Source organism: Lacerta agilis, chromosome 12, assembly GCF_009819535.1.
Source record: "Lacerta agilis isolate rLacAgi1 chromosome 12, rLacAgi1.pri, whole genome shotgun sequence".
Classification (NCBI taxonomy): Eukaryota; Metazoa; Chordata; class Lepidosauria; order Squamata; family Lacertidae; genus Lacerta; species Lacerta agilis.
This window is the reverse complement of record NC_046323.1, coordinates 10,049,284-10,065,464: the sequence shown is the minus strand read 5'-3', so window position 1 is coordinate 10,065,464 and position 16,181 is coordinate 10,049,284. Positions and strand designations below refer to the sequence as shown.

At 46.0% G+C, this 16,181-nt stretch overlaps 1 protein-coding gene across 11 annotated transcripts in view; it reads left to right on the top strand.

The window, feature by feature from the left end:
* Positions 1-16,181, top strand: part of TRAK1 (trafficking kinesin protein 1) — a 94,772-nt gene that overhangs the window by 36,275 nt on the left and 42,316 nt on the right. For all 11 annotated transcript variants that reach the window (XM_033165813.1, XM_033165810.1, XM_033165807.1 and 8 more), the window contains one exon: positions 13,182-13,258. In XM_033165813.1, coding sequence (XP_033021704.1) covers positions 13,208-13,258 — 51 coding nt within the window. In that variant the 5' untranslated portion in view covers positions 13,182-13,207. The remainder of the gene's footprint in view (positions 1-13,181; positions 13,259-16,181) is intronic.

The following is a 16,181-nucleotide window of genomic DNA, read 5'->3' as shown; positions in this document are numbered from 1 at the left end:
GGAAACTTCAGCTGGTGCAGAATTCCGCGGTCAGGTTGCTCACCGGGGCAAGTCTGTTTAAGCACATAACACTGACCCTGGCCCAACAGCATAGGCTGCAAATTACTTTCCTGGCCCAGTTTATAGGTTTTGACCTATAAAGCCTCAAATGGCTCAGGACCACAATACCTCAAGGACCAACTCTCCCCATATGAACCAACCCAGACTCTGCAATCATCATTTGAGGTTCTTCTTCATGTGCCTCCTCCATGTGAAGTTTGGAGGGTGACAGTGTGAGAACGGGCCTTTTCTGCGGTGGCTCCCCATTTGTGGAATGCTGTCCCAGGGAAGCTCGCCTGGTGCCTTCGTTACATCTCTTTAGGTGCCAGTCAAAAACATTCCTCTTCTCCCAGGCATTTGGCCAGTTAAACAGTCTATGGCCTATTAAACCATGCTGGGGGGTATTAATTTGTTCTTAAGTTATGTATTGGGCTGCAGTAGAATAATCACGTTCTTTGTCAAGGATGAATTGGCAAAATTTACCTAGGAGAGGTAAACTTATTAAAAGTTAGGAAGTAAACAACAAAATGAGAGCAAAGTTTGGTACTCTTGCTTTAGGTGTGTGCAAAAGGAATTGCAAGTCGAAGCAAAGAATGTATTTCTTGCCTTCATAGATGCGAAGTCATCAGTTCCATCAACGTAATTTATTTGCTTTGCAACTGCATTCTCCAGCGAAAGCATGATAGCATGGTTTGCTGACCGCAGGTAGTTCTTAATAATCTTAAGGTTACTAAAAGTGTGTTCCCCAGATGCAACAGAAACTGGCAAGACAAGGGGCATCTTCAAGCAAATGCATATCTGAGGGAAAACAACTACTCTCCTAAGTACTTGCTTCAAATTCCAAACTGGTTCTGGCAGAGCTGCCTTCTCCTACCACTTTCCTGGGACTCTCTCAGTATTTCATAGCTGTTCTGGTGGATTTGTTTATGTTTTTATATTTATACTGAAAGGGCTGGCACCGCACTGGTGGCCTCAGGACCTTCATGAAGGGCAGGACCTTCATGGAAAACCCCATTCCACAATGATCCTTTTAACTTCCAGAAAGGATCAGCATGCACCAGGGTTTCTGAAAAACCGGGTCAGCTTGCTGTTGCTGCATGTGCAACAAAAACAAGCAGGCGTAGTTCTTTTCCTCAATGCTGTACATCAGAGCACAGGAGCCTGCTTTACATATCAGCTCTGATAGAGACTATGCCAGTGATGGCGAACCTTTTTGAGCCCGAGTGCCCAAACTGCAGCGGAAAACCAACTTTTTTATTTCAAAGTGCCAACACTGCAATTAAAGCTGAATATCGAGGTTTTTAGTTAGAACATTGACAGAATTTTTATATCGAATAAATAAATGGATCACTTTAACAGAATATGTGCTAAAATTAAGCTGCTGGTCAGGCAGATATATGTGTTAGCATAGTGGAAATAACTCATCTTATGCACAGTCTCTGAATAGCAGTAACATATAGAGATTATAGTGCTGCTCCAAAAGGTTTTCTTTTTCTTTTTCCTTACAAGCATTTCTAGGGGCAAGCAAGATGTGATGTTAAATGTGTCTTTGCATCCAGTGTGCTGGCTTGCTGTTATTGTTTTAAATGCAAATAGCATCAATTGGGGCAGTTGATAATAATCAGGGCCACAGCAGATGGAGAGTTCAACCCTTTCCACACCTGTTGTGGTCCTTATGAAAACCACCCCTTTGAAATTGCTATTTGCATTGGTAGGAAATGCAAATGTTAACACGGGAGGCTCTCTCCAAAGCAAATTAGGAATTGACCTCAGAAGGGCAACAGTCCTTAGGGCTGCAGCATGAGAGGAAATGGTTAAATTGCCTCTCCATGCCTGCTGTGTCCTTCATAAATATCCTTTTTGCCCCCAGCAAGAAGAGATGTTTTTACAATGCAAACCCACATCCCATCAGGAGAATATGCAATGCGGAGGGGAGAAAAGAAAAGTGGAGTGGAGAAGGCTGAAGGAAATATATCTGGGGCTGGGGTGGAAGAAATGGAAAGGACGCAAAGAGGAGCAGGAAGGGAAAGGGACAGAAAGCGAACGAGAATCAGGAGGAGGCTGAAGGAGACCAGCAGCGCAAAAGGAAGGGAATATGAGGAGCGAGGGGAGAGAAAAAGGGCGAGAAGGGACGAAGGTGCCCGAGGGAGGGGCAACAGAGAGAGAGAGAGAGAGACGGCCGGGTGCGGATGGAGGGAGGCAGGGAGGCGCGAGAGGGAAGAGCGAAGCCTGACAGGCAGCAGCACAGTGAGCAGCGCCGTCTCCACCGCAGCCCGCTGCTGTGAGCGCGCGACAGGCGCTTCTCCTTCGCCTCCGGGACAGGAGCTGCCTTGGGCAAGGGGGGGAGGCAAAGGGAGGAACTCGGGCGGCGGGGACAGCAACCTCCTCCGCCTCCACTTCTTCTCCGCTCCTCTCTCCCGCCCCGCTTCTTCCTCAGCATGACGCCAATCATTTTTGCTGGGGGGGGGCAGCTGCCCCCCCTCGGTACGCCCATGGCGGCGGAGTGAGGTAGATGGCGGGGAGGCTGTTCCTGCGGGCGCCCCGAGCCCTGTTACACCGGCCAGTCTGGGTTCGCCATCACTGGACTATGCCATCACACAGTGATGAAGAAATTCTCTCGCTCTCCTTCACACACACACACACACAGAGAGAGAGAGGGGGGGGTTAGATTGATCACTGGGACTGCAAAGGTTTTTGGCAAGTGGGCAAGCTAGCCAATTTGTCAGTCATGTGATGTCATAGTTGTGTCATGTGATAGGTGGATGGCCCCACTCACCTGCCAAAGTTTGTCCTACCCTGATAAAAATCTGGTCCCCAAAGCCAAAAGGGTTCCCTGCTCCTTCTTTAATTCACCTAAGGCACTTGCTAGCTTGATTCTGTTTCACACAAAAGCATAGGAGCCCCTTGCTTAGGGTGTCCCAAGCAGTGCTACTGCTGCAGACCACCCTACAAAGCCGGTCCAAGCCAACAGAATTTACAGCACCAATTTACCAAGTAAGAATAATAGGAAACAAACGTGTAAATGCTAGCTTGTGCAGAGATTGTGGAGAAGGGGGCTAGTTTAAGGCCTCATTCTTTTCAACATAAAAGCCCAGTGTGAGATGCTCACTGAACTCATTAAAATATGCAGTTCAGAGTTTAATTTATGCTTGTTTTAATGGGAATATAAATTAGTAGGGGGATTTCAGAGGTATGTTGAAGCAGTATGCCTCTGCTTTCAAAAGCAGACCTTTGGAGTTTTTTCTTAGCTCTCTTTTTCATATTTGGTTCTCTGGGGCTTCTTATTTTAATTTGTTATCTCCTTACCCCTTCATTCTTTGTCCCTTTTCCCTTAGATTAAATATGTTCTCTGAAAAAGCATATTGCCATCCATCTCATCCTACCCTGCCCCCCCCAGCAAGCAGTTAGCTTGTGTATTCAGCCCATTTTCTTTTGCGATCCTTATGCAGAGACACCCACTTCCAACAAACACTCCTGCCTGCCCAAGTTCAGCCACATGTACCTCCTGTCCCACCCAGCCTCAAGACTTCTCTCTCTGGCATGCTGTCCTTTCTTTGAGGGGGTGCAACACACAGCTTGGAAAGGGCTGCATTTTGCCTGCTTCTTTCTGAGTATCTGATGAAATCTCTGGTAGGACAGGAAAACAAAAGGGACAACTGCACTAGGGTGCGGTGAGACCAAGGGAAGTGGGAGAGAATTGATCATAGTTTCCCTAGTACAGATAGATCACTGTGCCTTTTCTGTGAGGTCTGCTAAACCTGGGGAGACGCACACAGTTGCCAAAGGAGGGGGGGCGTCCTCAGGGCACTCGGTTTCTGCTTTCTTTGCACAAGCTTCCCTTTGATTTGTATGTTAAGGAACTCCATAAGTGAACATTGCCCTGCCCCACCTTCTTGTCACTTGTTGGTACCTGGGGTGGATGCTGCCAGTTAGTGAATCTGTTTCAGTGGGGGAGAAGCCATTATTTTTGAAGAGATTCTTCCAAAGACTGCCACAAGTGATGGAAGCCAATATTCCAGATGTGCTGGGGAAGCGTGACAACTGTAGGGTAAAACCATCTAGTAAAACAACAACAACAACAACAACTTAATTTATTCTTAAAGAATTTCAGTAAGGTGTTCATTGAGGTCTTTTTGATAACTAAACAAGCTATTGCTCCATCTTTCCACCTGGTGCTTTTGGAAACAGAACAGGACTTGAAAAGTAAACAACTTATTTCTCATCGCTTAACAGCAGCCTGAGGCTTCATTGTCAAAACCTGGAAGACTTTCAGTTTTAACAATTTGGATTGCTGGTACTCCAGGTTTTGGCAAATAGCCCTTCTTGAAAATATATCTCATAAATTAAAAAATATCTGAAGTGGAGAGCTCAAGTGTGTCCTTTTTTGTTTTGCTGTCCTGCATCATTTTATTATGCAGTTTGCTCAGTATATGCAAATGTCTGGCTCACCTAAGACTTTCTAGAACCTTCATCCAGAATAATGATGGCACTCACAGGTGGGGAATACTTTTATTTGCACATATCTTTGTTATTTGTAAAGGGAATCTTTGTATGAGTCAATTCTTTATTATTCTTTGGAGCTGCCCCATATCTTTGTACTTTTGCCCTTGCCGTCTGTGATACTTTATGGTTTGCATTTTAATTTTACACTTTTCTTCTTTTTTGTGGGTTGCTTTTTTAAAAAACAAAATCAGTAAAATATTAAATGTGTGGTGGGAGCAGGGGAATGATAATATGATCAAGAACTGAATGCATACTTCAAGAATTTCAAACATTTCCCTTCTTGACTTAAATGCATTTTCTGACTTAGTTTGAACTGTAGTTTGCTGTAAACGCAGTACGTGTCAAGTGGCATGTTGGGAGCTGTACTTTATATCGTACAAAGGGCAAATCTCCTGGCTGAATTGCTTGTTCTAATATTTCTCTTGTAATTCTTATCTCTCTGTTAAGCCTTGTCTGTGGAGATTTGATAAACAAGCTGCCCATTCAGAGATGGGTAATTATTTATTGGCAACCATGCTAGAGTTAGAACAGCAATGCTTGGCTGGCACCTCACTGTTTTGCTTTGTGGCTTTTAAAATTCTGTTTGATTATTTCTTTTTTTTATTTAAATGACTAACTTAAAGGCAGGGACATCACTAGGTACTTTAAAAATTCAGGGTACATTTGTACATGCTTAGTTATATGCTTATGTTCAAATTTAAACCAAATGCCAGGCAAATGTTTTTAGGTGCTAACAGGGCTTTCTACATTGCAGCTGGGATAGAAGGCCAAATCTGCATATAATCTGTTGGCAGGGATGACTGCTGCTTTTATATACATATGCAAAGTAAAAAACGGTTTTGTGCAACGTCTAACATCTCCCTCTCTCTCACTCCGGCAAACCCCCAATCCATTTATTGCATGTACCCATTAAACACATGTTAACTGGCAACCACAGATCAAAACAACGGGAAAGCAAGAAAATGCACTTTATGTTGACTAGATACCTCCAAAAAGTTAGTCAGCCCACACCTGGTGTGTGTTACATCATAAAGGAATTAAGCATGTGGAAGTCAATGCAGAAACCATCTGCCTATTTTACGGATGAAAACTCAACACTTGTGTTTGAGAACGGAGAAATGTAAAAAATATTCTTTTAAAAGCCTGAGGGATTTTTACACAAACAGCCCTCTCACTTTCTGAATGCCAGATGGTAGGAACACACAACGGGCGTGCTGTTATTCTTAAATCCCACTTGTAAACTTACTGGGTTTTATTTATGACATTTTTATCTTTCCCATTCGCCAAGGAGTTCAGGGCAATGATCATGGTTTGCACAGGTTAATTTTATAGAGCAACCCTGATGAGGTGGCTTAGGGTGCAAGGGTACCCTCCAACACGTTAATGCCAGGAACCGGGACACGTGTCTTCCCGGCCCCACTCCTGTGTGGGTCACGTGACCCACATGAGATCACGGAGCAGAAACACATGTTTTGGGGCAATATGCACAAGATCATGGAGCCAGAAAACGCTTTTGTGATCTTGTACAAGGTCAAGATCTTGCATGTTTTTGGACACTGCTGAAAACACAGTGCCCCAAAAGCAGGAGAGTTGCGGGGTTATGCAAGGGCACTTTGTAAACTGATCACCTGGTAAGCCTCGAGGCCACATAACCACCCTCAGCCCATCACCCCCATTGCTGCCTATGGTCGCTCTGCTCCCACTTGTCCATAGCCTAGTAAGCATGAATGGGAAGGTCTTCCTTTATATTTATCTTAACTTACTTTTGCTTGCAATGTGGCTATGCTGTAAAGCACCGCACCGGTGGGACCCCAGCAACCTGCCACCTTAATTTTGTTAAGGGAAGGGCCAGGAGATCTGGGGTCCAGTGCAAAAAAAGTGGGTTGTCAAGTCCTCTGAACAGCCCTGTAAAAATGTTCCTGCTTAAAGGCACCAACAACACTTGCAAAAAAAAAAAAAAGACTCCTGCAATTCTGTTATTGTTTTCAAGCCCTCCTGTTTCTGGCAGAGTGAGGCCACAAATCATGCAGCATGATATCTAACCTTGAAGCCTCCCTAAATGCAAACTAGTGAAGCAGAAATCGCAGTAGCAGCATTATTTTAAGATTAGGAAGCAAATGAAAACAACTACAGTGTTTTTAAAAAGTTCTTTATTGTGACGAGCCTTTACAAACTGTGTAATTTGTGTTAAGCATGAAGGTTTTTGTTTTGTTTTTTAAAGAACTGCTGCTGCTGCTGCTGCTGGATATTGAGGGAGAAGGAATTGTACCTGTCTTATTGACTCTTAGGACAGTTTTTTCTAATATTTTTGCAGAAATTTGGGTGGCTATTATTCCATTGGCAATTTAATATTGTACCCTTAAGTTCCCGTTACTGTATCAGCTTATACTTAAAGCACTTGAGAGTAAAGTTTTCCTTAACTGGCAGCGGTGGTAGTTGCTGAAGTTTGGTGTATTCTAAAGGCTTGATGTTTACTGCAGAGCTAGCAACATTGGAACAACTCAGTGTATCTGAAGAGTATTTGTTGGCACATAAGAGACAGCAAGCCAAAACAGATTTGCCTGGGACAGATTTCTGGCATTTTATGGTTGCCAAACACCTTTCAGGGATAAAAAAATCCTTCCAGTAGCACCTTAGAGACCAACTACCTGTAAGTTTGTTATTAGTATGAGCTTTTGTTTCTGAAGAAGTGTGCATGCACACGAAAGCTCATACCAATAACAAACTTAGTTGGTCTCTAAGGTGCTACTGGAAGGAATTTTTTGGTTTTGTTTTGACTACAGCAGACCAACACAGCTACCTACCTGTCTCTAAGGTGCTACTGGAAGGAATTTTTGTATTTTGTTTTTACCTGTAACCTTTCAGGGATGTGTGGAATTGTAAATTGTATTGGCCATTAGCTGTTTAAATTGTTTTCTGATCACCAAGACTGCTGTAAGGCAAGCAGTTGTTTGCACTGAAATTACCAGTATCTTTTACGGAGTTTCAATTAATGTTGGGGTGAGACAGCAAAGACCAATGATGTTGTTTTAATACTCTTTAATGCATTAAATACAAATTAAATTCAAATTAGTTGAGCCTCATAAAGGGGGGGAAATGCTGATTAGCGCTGGGCAATGTTGGGTTTTCAACATTGTGACGTATCGCCAGTCAAACATTGTCGTTTGGTGATATGCCGTGATGTTGACAAAAGTTGCATCGGACCCAGCTGGCGAGATGCCAGGTGAAACTGCCACAGCTCTCTTCATGTGAGCTGAGGTGCTTTCACCCCAATGCCTTGTGGGCTGTGGCCAATACTGTTCGCCCCAGCCTGCTGCTCAGCTGGGGGGCGGAAAGGCTCCTGCCTCCAGCTGAGCGAGACCAGAGGCCCCTTGGCCAGGCTCCGCTGGGGGCGGGAGAGGTCCTGCTCCCAGTGGAGCCAGCCCCGTGTCCCCTGCTGCTCGGGTTGGAACAGCAAGGACCTTGGGACTCCTTGGCCAAACTCCCTCTGCCCTTGCTGGCATGGAGCTGTCCTTCCCCGCTTGCCCCCAGCTCCCCAAAGATAGACCAAGCGGCAGTAGCCAAGTGCACAGAACCTGTCAGACTCTGTGCGTTTGACTGCCTTTGCGCCATCTCTTTCCTCCAGTGGGGGTTTGTTCACCCCAGGAGGTATGATGCAGCCTGCCCACCCTGCTAGGTGAAGTCTGCAAGGCACGGGGTGCAAACCCACCCTATTCACACCTTCTGGAGAGGGGCTGCTGGAGGGCTGCTGGTAAGTTCTGGGCCTGCCAGCAGCATCAAAGAGCCCCTACAATGCCTGGCTGCCTTCCACCAGGAGGGTGGGCTCCATCTTTCTGGGAGAAAAGACGCAGCACACGCTCCCGGAGAAGGCAGCCAGGCAGGGGTGGGGCTCTCTCAGCTGGGAAGCGGAGGCTTCCCTGCTCTCCAGCTGAGCAGCCCTGATCTCACTCCTACTTGTGTGCAAGCAGGAGTGGGGTCAGGGATCTCTCAGCTGAGGAGAGGGAGCACTTTAACAGAGCCCCCATCCTGCCGCCAGTGGCAGGTCAGGGGCTCCGTAAAACTGCTTGGCTGAGGCAAGGGCAGCAGCACGCTCCTCAGCCAAGCAGTTTAAAGAAGCGGAGGAAGGAACAAGCTGTATCGGCACCTCGCCAATTCAGCTTAATTTTCCCTCTGCCGGGGCAGGGTGCAATGGCGGTTTTACCAGTGGTATATCGTTGGTGAATCCATTGCCACTTGAGTCCCTCTGCTTCCAGGAGGCAGAAGGACTCTAGAGCGGTGATGGTTTCACTAGTGATATACCGCTGAGTGAAGCTGTCATCGCGGTCTGTGCCCTCATATTGATATATCACCCAGGCGTAATGGTGATGCAAATGAAATATTTCAGTTGCACTCTTCCTAACACGCTGAGGTTCTAGTAACATGTCTCCAGAAGACCAAAGAGCACTGAAGGTGTTTTCATTTAGACTGCAGTCCTATAACCACTTACTTGGGAGCTATCCTCACCTTATTTCTTAGCAGGAATGTACAATATGGTAACACCTGTTAAGCTGGTGTGGGGTATTAATAATGATAATAATGCCATTATTTATACCCCAGGCACTCTCATCCTCTGCAAATGGTAATTTATTATCAAGTGCTATACCACTAAGGATTGTTATACGTGTAGACTGTGGCTTAAGAGAACATTTTCATGACCAATCTAGTAGTTTGTTACTCCCACTCTGGTCCTTGACCACTTGAAATGTCTTCCAGGCAGAGGCAGCCAACCTGTGCCCAGCCAGATGTGGTTGGCCTATAAACTCCATCACCCCTAATCTTGCTGGCTAGAGGTTCTGGGAATTAGGAGGCTGCCCGCATCTTCCCACAGGTTAGCCACCCATATCTTAAGTGGTGATTCACTGAGAGAGGAAATTCACTGCCAGTGGCATGCTCACATTATAGCTGCTGACAAATGGGGTCCCAAGGCGTTTTGTTGTTTTCCCAAGCTAAAAATGGCAAAAGTGCATGTCCGTATAGGAAAGCACTGCCCGTATTGATTTTAATTTTTGTTGACACATTTGTAGCCTTTGATTTTCTTTTTTTAGACAAATACAGAGAACAGCATGACCACCTGGGTCTCACTGCCAGCTGTATAGAGCAAGAGAATCATGCACACAAGTCATTCTTAGCAGATATTTGGGAAGCCCTGGACATAGCCTAGAAGCAGTTCCTATCCTTTCATGTCATGGTGGCTTTTATTTTAAAATACTTTAAACTCTTTACAATGCTTGGCTTGCCATATTAGAAATCCAGTCACCGCCACTGAACTAGGGGCTGTTTCATTCAAAGATGATCAAAATTCCTACATGGGCATACAGTTCAGTGTTTGAAAATGGTTTTTTTTTTTTTTAAACCCCATGCCAGTTGTCAGACATGGCCATTGCTCACATTGGTTGCATGGAATTTCCTAACATACTGAAAATTCTATTGCCGTTGAAGTAAACTGGAGAACAAGTGGGAAGCTGGACATTTTGTGGTACATAGTTAAGCCTATTTGCACAAAGTATTCTGAGAAAGTGCACACCAAGAATGTAAATGCTTCTTTAAATAATAATAATAATAGTTCGCCACACTGCTTTCCTGGTTTTAGTGTGCTTCTTCCCCTGCCCCATTCTTTCCCCCAAGTATTCAGTTACAGCTAAAAATAATAATATTTGGATTATCAGCAGCAATTTCTACTTAAATTATTAATTAATTAATTAAATTTCTATGCCACCCTTCACCCTAAGATCTTAGGGCGGTTCACTGAATAACAAGGACACAGTCCAGCTGTGGCAGCTAGACTTTTTTTCGATTAGAAATACCAATGCTTTAATCATTAATAGGCACAACTCAAACAATTAGACTACACAAGTGACACTCCCTTGGGCAGCACAAGGCCATTTGCTTGGGGTAAAATTGATAAGTCTTTGTATGTGCTGTTGTTCCTTTTCATGTTTGCATAATGAGTTCTGAAGAAACGGCACCAGGGCGTTCACGTATAAAATGAAATGTCAATAAATAGTGAAGGTCATGAAGCATGCCAACAAACGGAGAAGTGAGGAAAGGCATGTTCTGTGGCTCATCTACTGTATACTGACAGAGACTCCTTCTCTATTGATTTTCATGGTCTCTATGCACTTGGCGACAATCTCTGTTGGTGGAAATGAAAGCTAAACAATGTCTTACCTTTGACTCCCATTGATAAGTCAGGGCCAGTACTTTGGAGAGCCATTGCACGAGCTGTTCCCAAAGTTTCTGAAAGGCACCAATAAATCAGCACCCTTCAAATCTTGCTTTATTGATGATGCAAAAACAAGGAAGAGAACTTTCACACAGAACAATCGCAGGACTACATTTTGGACCACATACAGTTATAGGCCACCCCAATCTCCGCTGAGCAGTGTACGAGAATCCAGGGGTCTCAGCACTTAACCAGGATTTGTATTTCCTTTAGAGAATTAGGCACAACAGAGGCTATCGTGTCTTTATGATATATGGTTTATTTACACACATATATACATACACACACACACGCACGGGACGCGGGTGGCGCTGTTGGTTAAATCGCAGAGCCTAGGGCTTGCTGATCAGAAGGTCGGCGGTTCAAATCCCCGTGATGGGGTGAGCTCCCGTTGCTCAGTCCCAGCTCCTGCCCACCTAGCAGTTCAAAAGCACGTCAAAGTGCAAGTAGATAAATAGGTATCTCTCCAGCGGGAAGGTAAACAGCGTTTCCGTGCGCTGCTCTGGTTCGCCAGAAGCGGCTTAGTCATGTTGGCCACATGACCCGGAAGCTGTACGCCGGCTCCCTCGGCCAGGAATGCGAGATGAGTGCCGCAAACCCAGAGTCGGACACGACTGGACCTAATGGTCAGGGGTCCCTTTACCTTTACCTTTACACACGTATACAACCTGAAGCTTTTCAATGAAGGATCTTCAAGTAGCAGCACCTCAAAATGCACCTCCAGCAGCATCCTTCCTCTGCCCCTTCTCTTGCTCTGCAGGGCACATCCCAGCTCAACTGTTCCTCTCTACTTCCTGGATACATCGCTTCCAACCCCCTTCCCTTTTATCTACAGTGGAAGGGAGGACTCCATTCATTTGCATCCTAACACTTACTTCCTTTGACGCTTTGAACTCCTAATGGTTTATCCCATCCCCAGGCAGTTACCTCACAGTGAAGTTTGCCTGACTTCATCAACACTTGTTGATTTGGCTAGGATTACAATGTCCAATACACAGCCTCCGAAGCTTTTATATCTTCTAAGAACAGAGGCTTAGCAGTGGGTCCATCATTCCCCTTACAGTGGTACCTCTATAGATGCGAACGGGATCCATTCCGGAGCCCCGTTCGCATCATGAGCAGTCCGCAACCTGCAGCGCCACTTCTGTGCATGCGCGGGTCGCAATTCGGCACGTCTGCACATGCGTGTGATGTCATTTGATGCGTCTGAGCATGCACGAACCGCCAACCCGGAAGTAACCTGTTCTGGTACTTCCGGGTTCAGCACATTCATAACCCGCGCCGTTCGCAACCCGCAGCGAACGCAACATGAGGTATGACTGTACTAGCTTAAATGCACACTTGGGTCTGGCTGTTTCCTCCAACCAAATTAGCTTTGACACCCCCAAACCTTAATTAAATTCTGGCACCTATAAATCTATAGCATTATATACTTAAACTCACCGGCTTGGATCCTAAGATGTTAATTTAAGGAAGCTTATGAAAGGAAAGCTTCCCACCTGCTCTCATTACTGCAACACTTTGTCCCCCTCCCCACCTCAAGAAAGGGAGGGGGTGCTCCTGAACAATATTTGATGGAGGGTGGGGACTGCTGAAGCCAAACAAACAAAGAATGACATGCCAAATTTTGGGTGACTTTCCTCTCCCAAACAGCCCCCTGTCAGTATTCCTTCCATGAACTTCTTTAAGTTAACATATCTTAGGATCCAAGATGTAGACCATGGGTAGGCAAACTAAGGGCCGGGGATCGGATCCGGCCCAATCACCTTCTAAATCAGGCCTGTGGACGGTCCGGAAATCAGCATGTTTTTACATGCGTAGAATGTGTCCTTTTATTTAAAATGCATCTCTGGGTTATTTGTGGGGCCTGCCTGGTTTTTTTACATGAGTAGAATGTATGCTTTTATTTAAAATGCATCTCTGGGTTATTTGTGGGGCATAGGAATTCGTTCATTCCTCCCCCCCCAAAAAAAAAATAGTCCGGCCCCCCACAAGGTCTGAGGGACAGCCCTCTGCTGAAAAGGTTTGCTGATCCCTGCTGTAGACTTTAGAAAACATAGAAAATTCTGTAAGGAGTCACATGTTGACCTCAGTTATATTGCAAGTACTACGTTCAGCTGTATAGAAGGGAGTTGTTATCTTAGTTTCAGAGCCCTTTTAATATTTTTGGAAGCAAATGACAGCAATTCTATGCACACTTGCGACTGGTCCTCACTGAAAACACTTAGCATGTGTAGAATCAGGTTGCAGGTACTTATGCAATGTGATACAGTAATTATTTGATGAAACATTAACCCCCCCTTTTATGTTTATATCAAGCATCACTTTTTCATACAGTGGACAAAAAAGTGATTCCCCCCCCTTTGTTTTCTTCCAGTTTTATGTGCTGAAAGAGTGGGCCAGATGACTAAAACATACAATGACATCGATGCTGTTACACGTCTTCTTGAAGAGGCAAGTATGCCATCTTATCATTGAATAATAATAGCAACATGTGCCTTGGGGAATGTTTGTCATCTTCAGAAACTATTACTTTCAGCCTTGTTTATTGAGCCCCTTTCACCCATTGCATCTACATACAAGTGAAACTCGAAAAATTAGAATATCGTGGGAAAGTCCATTTACGTAAGCAATTGTTTTCATTAGCTACTGGAGTTTAATATATGACAGTGGTGGCGAACCTTTTAGAGACCGAGTGCCCAAACTGTAAATCAAAACCCACTTATTTATCACAAAGTGCCCAACTACTGACGCGCGCGGGGAGCAGGCGCCAGGCGCCCCAGGCCAGGACATAGGTGGGCGTGGTGCCCATCATCAGGGCGGCGGGCAGCACATAGCGCATGGAGTAGGTGTGCAGCACCAGCGACAGCAGCATCTCTCCGGCCAGAGTTGGGCTGACTTTAAAGGGCGGGGGGGGGGAGAGAAAGAAATAAGAAGAAATGAAGATCCGGCTGCTGGGCTTTGCGACTCCGCTACCACATGAGGGAGGAGGAGGCGCCTCTTCTCACGCCTCGCAGCCTGCAGGCGCCGCCGCCGCCGCCGAAGAGGAAGAGGAGGGCTCCGCAGCTCGGCCGCATGGCCCGCGGGTGGCCCTGGCAGGAAGCAGCGTGGAAGGGCGCCACGGAGAAGCAAGGAGCAGCCAGCAGCGGGAGCCGGCCACCAGTAGCTCCTCCTGCAGCTCGGGAAGCGCACGCGACGCCCTCACCTGCCGGTCACCCCCGCGCCTCTTGGGCGCTAACCAAGGAGGAGGAGAAGGGCGCCGGCGACGAGGCAGCTCTGCCTCCGCTTCGCCAGAGACTTCCGGGGGTTGGCCAAGGCTTGTTCCGCCCGCCCGCCCGCCTCTCCCCGCCTCGATTTGGTTCTTGCCTCTCGTGCCCGGGAGGGAAAAGGCGCGCGTAAAGGCGCCCTTAGGGCTTAGCTCAGATGGTGCGCGTGCCAGCAGTGAGGGCTCTGCGTGCCAGATCTGGCACGCGTGCCATAGGTTCGCCACCACTGATATATGAGATAATTGTGATGATTATGGCGTACAGCTGATGAGAACCCCAAATTAACAATTTCAACTTGGGGGTTTTCATCAGCTGTACCCCATAATCATCACAATTCTAACAAGCAAAGGCTTGACATATCTCGCTTTGCATGTCATGAGTCTATCTCATATATTACTTTCACCTTCTGTATGGGCCTATGGCCGTAAATAAAATTCTATTCTATTCTATTCTATTCTACTTTCACCTTTTAAGTTGAATTACTGAAAGAAATGAACCTTTCCACGATATTCTAATTTTTCGAGTTTCACCTGTATGTAGGGGACAGCAGAACTCTGCTGCTCATCGCACCCTTGCTAGCCATGATTCCCCCCCCCCCCGGTGTCATTCATTGGGTGCTGCTAGAGGGTCTTCAGTGAATTGGTATGGGGAGTATATTGACACCAGGTAAAGCAACTAGGTGGGATGTTCGCAACAGCAAACGTGGCATTTACTTCACTGAGACCTAATGGAAATTGGCAATACCCTGCTGCCATCAGTATTGAAACCATGGGAGATTTCAGTGTATATCAGTCTAGGGGGGAGGTTGAAATAGGGAACTATAAAGCTGATTGGGTGGCTTTTTGAAAATTACTATTAACATCGTCGTCTGTGCCAGGATGACAGCCCACCTTTACAATAGGCAAAGGTTCCATCCAGTGATTTCTCCCCCATCTTTAAGTCCAGGGTGAAGGAACAGTGGCAAGAACAAGCGCTGTAGGAAGGGCAGACCAGCAACAGTGCTGCTTATCTTGTGTAGCAAAACACAACAACAGTTATATAGCTTCTTACATGGTAATTGCTGCAGAGCCTCCACCCCCAGATGCTGACATGCCTTCCATTTTACCACAGTTCTTCCAGGTCATTCAGTCTCCTTGGCTTGATGCATTTTCTTCTTGCTTGCATTTTGCCACTGTATTGTATTCCACTCCCACAGTATTTAACTGGATAGGTTTTATTCATCATCTCTTAGCCTCAATTCTACACCTATGATGCTGCGATGATTACCAGCCTATTTCACAGGGCACTTGTAAGTATCACTGCATTTCCAGCTCTTTTTGGACTACAACTCCCATCATCCCTAGCTAGCAGGACTAGTGGTCAGGGATGATGGGAGTTGTAGTCCGGTAACAGCTGGAGACCCACATTTTTCCCGGTAGTAATGTACGGAAGTGAGAGCTGGACCATAAAGAAGGCTGATCGCCGTAGAATTGATGCTTTTGAATTATGGTGCTGGAGGAGACTCTTGAGAGTCCCGTGGACTGCAAGAAGATCAAACCTATCCATTCTCAAAGAAATCAGCCCTGAGTACTCACTAGAAGGACAGATCCTGAAGTTGAGGCTCCAGTACTTTGGCCACCTCATGAGAAGAGAAGAATCCCTAGAAAAGACCCTGATGTTGGGAAAGATGGAGGGCACAAGGAGAAGGGGACGTCAGAGGATGAGATGGTTGGACAGTGTTCTTGAAGCTACTAACATGAGTTTGGCCAAACTGCGAGAGGCAGTGAAGGATAGGCGTGCCTGGCGTACTCTGGTCCATGGGGTCACGAAGAGTCGGACACGACTGAACGACTGAACAACAACAACAAGTGTCAGGTATCCCCAAACTGGGCCCTCCAGCTGTTTTGGGACTACAACTCCCATCATCCCTAGCTAACAGGACCAGTGGTCAGGGATGATGGGAATTGTAGTCCCAAAACATCTGGAGGGCCGAGTTTGGGGGATGCCTGCCCTGAGTAGATGATACACACTGACCACTTAGAAAGAATGCTGCTTGTATACTAACATTCATATTAGGGCAATACCTGTAGATGTTACAAAATTCTGTGCAAATTTTTGAGTTCTCTAGAACT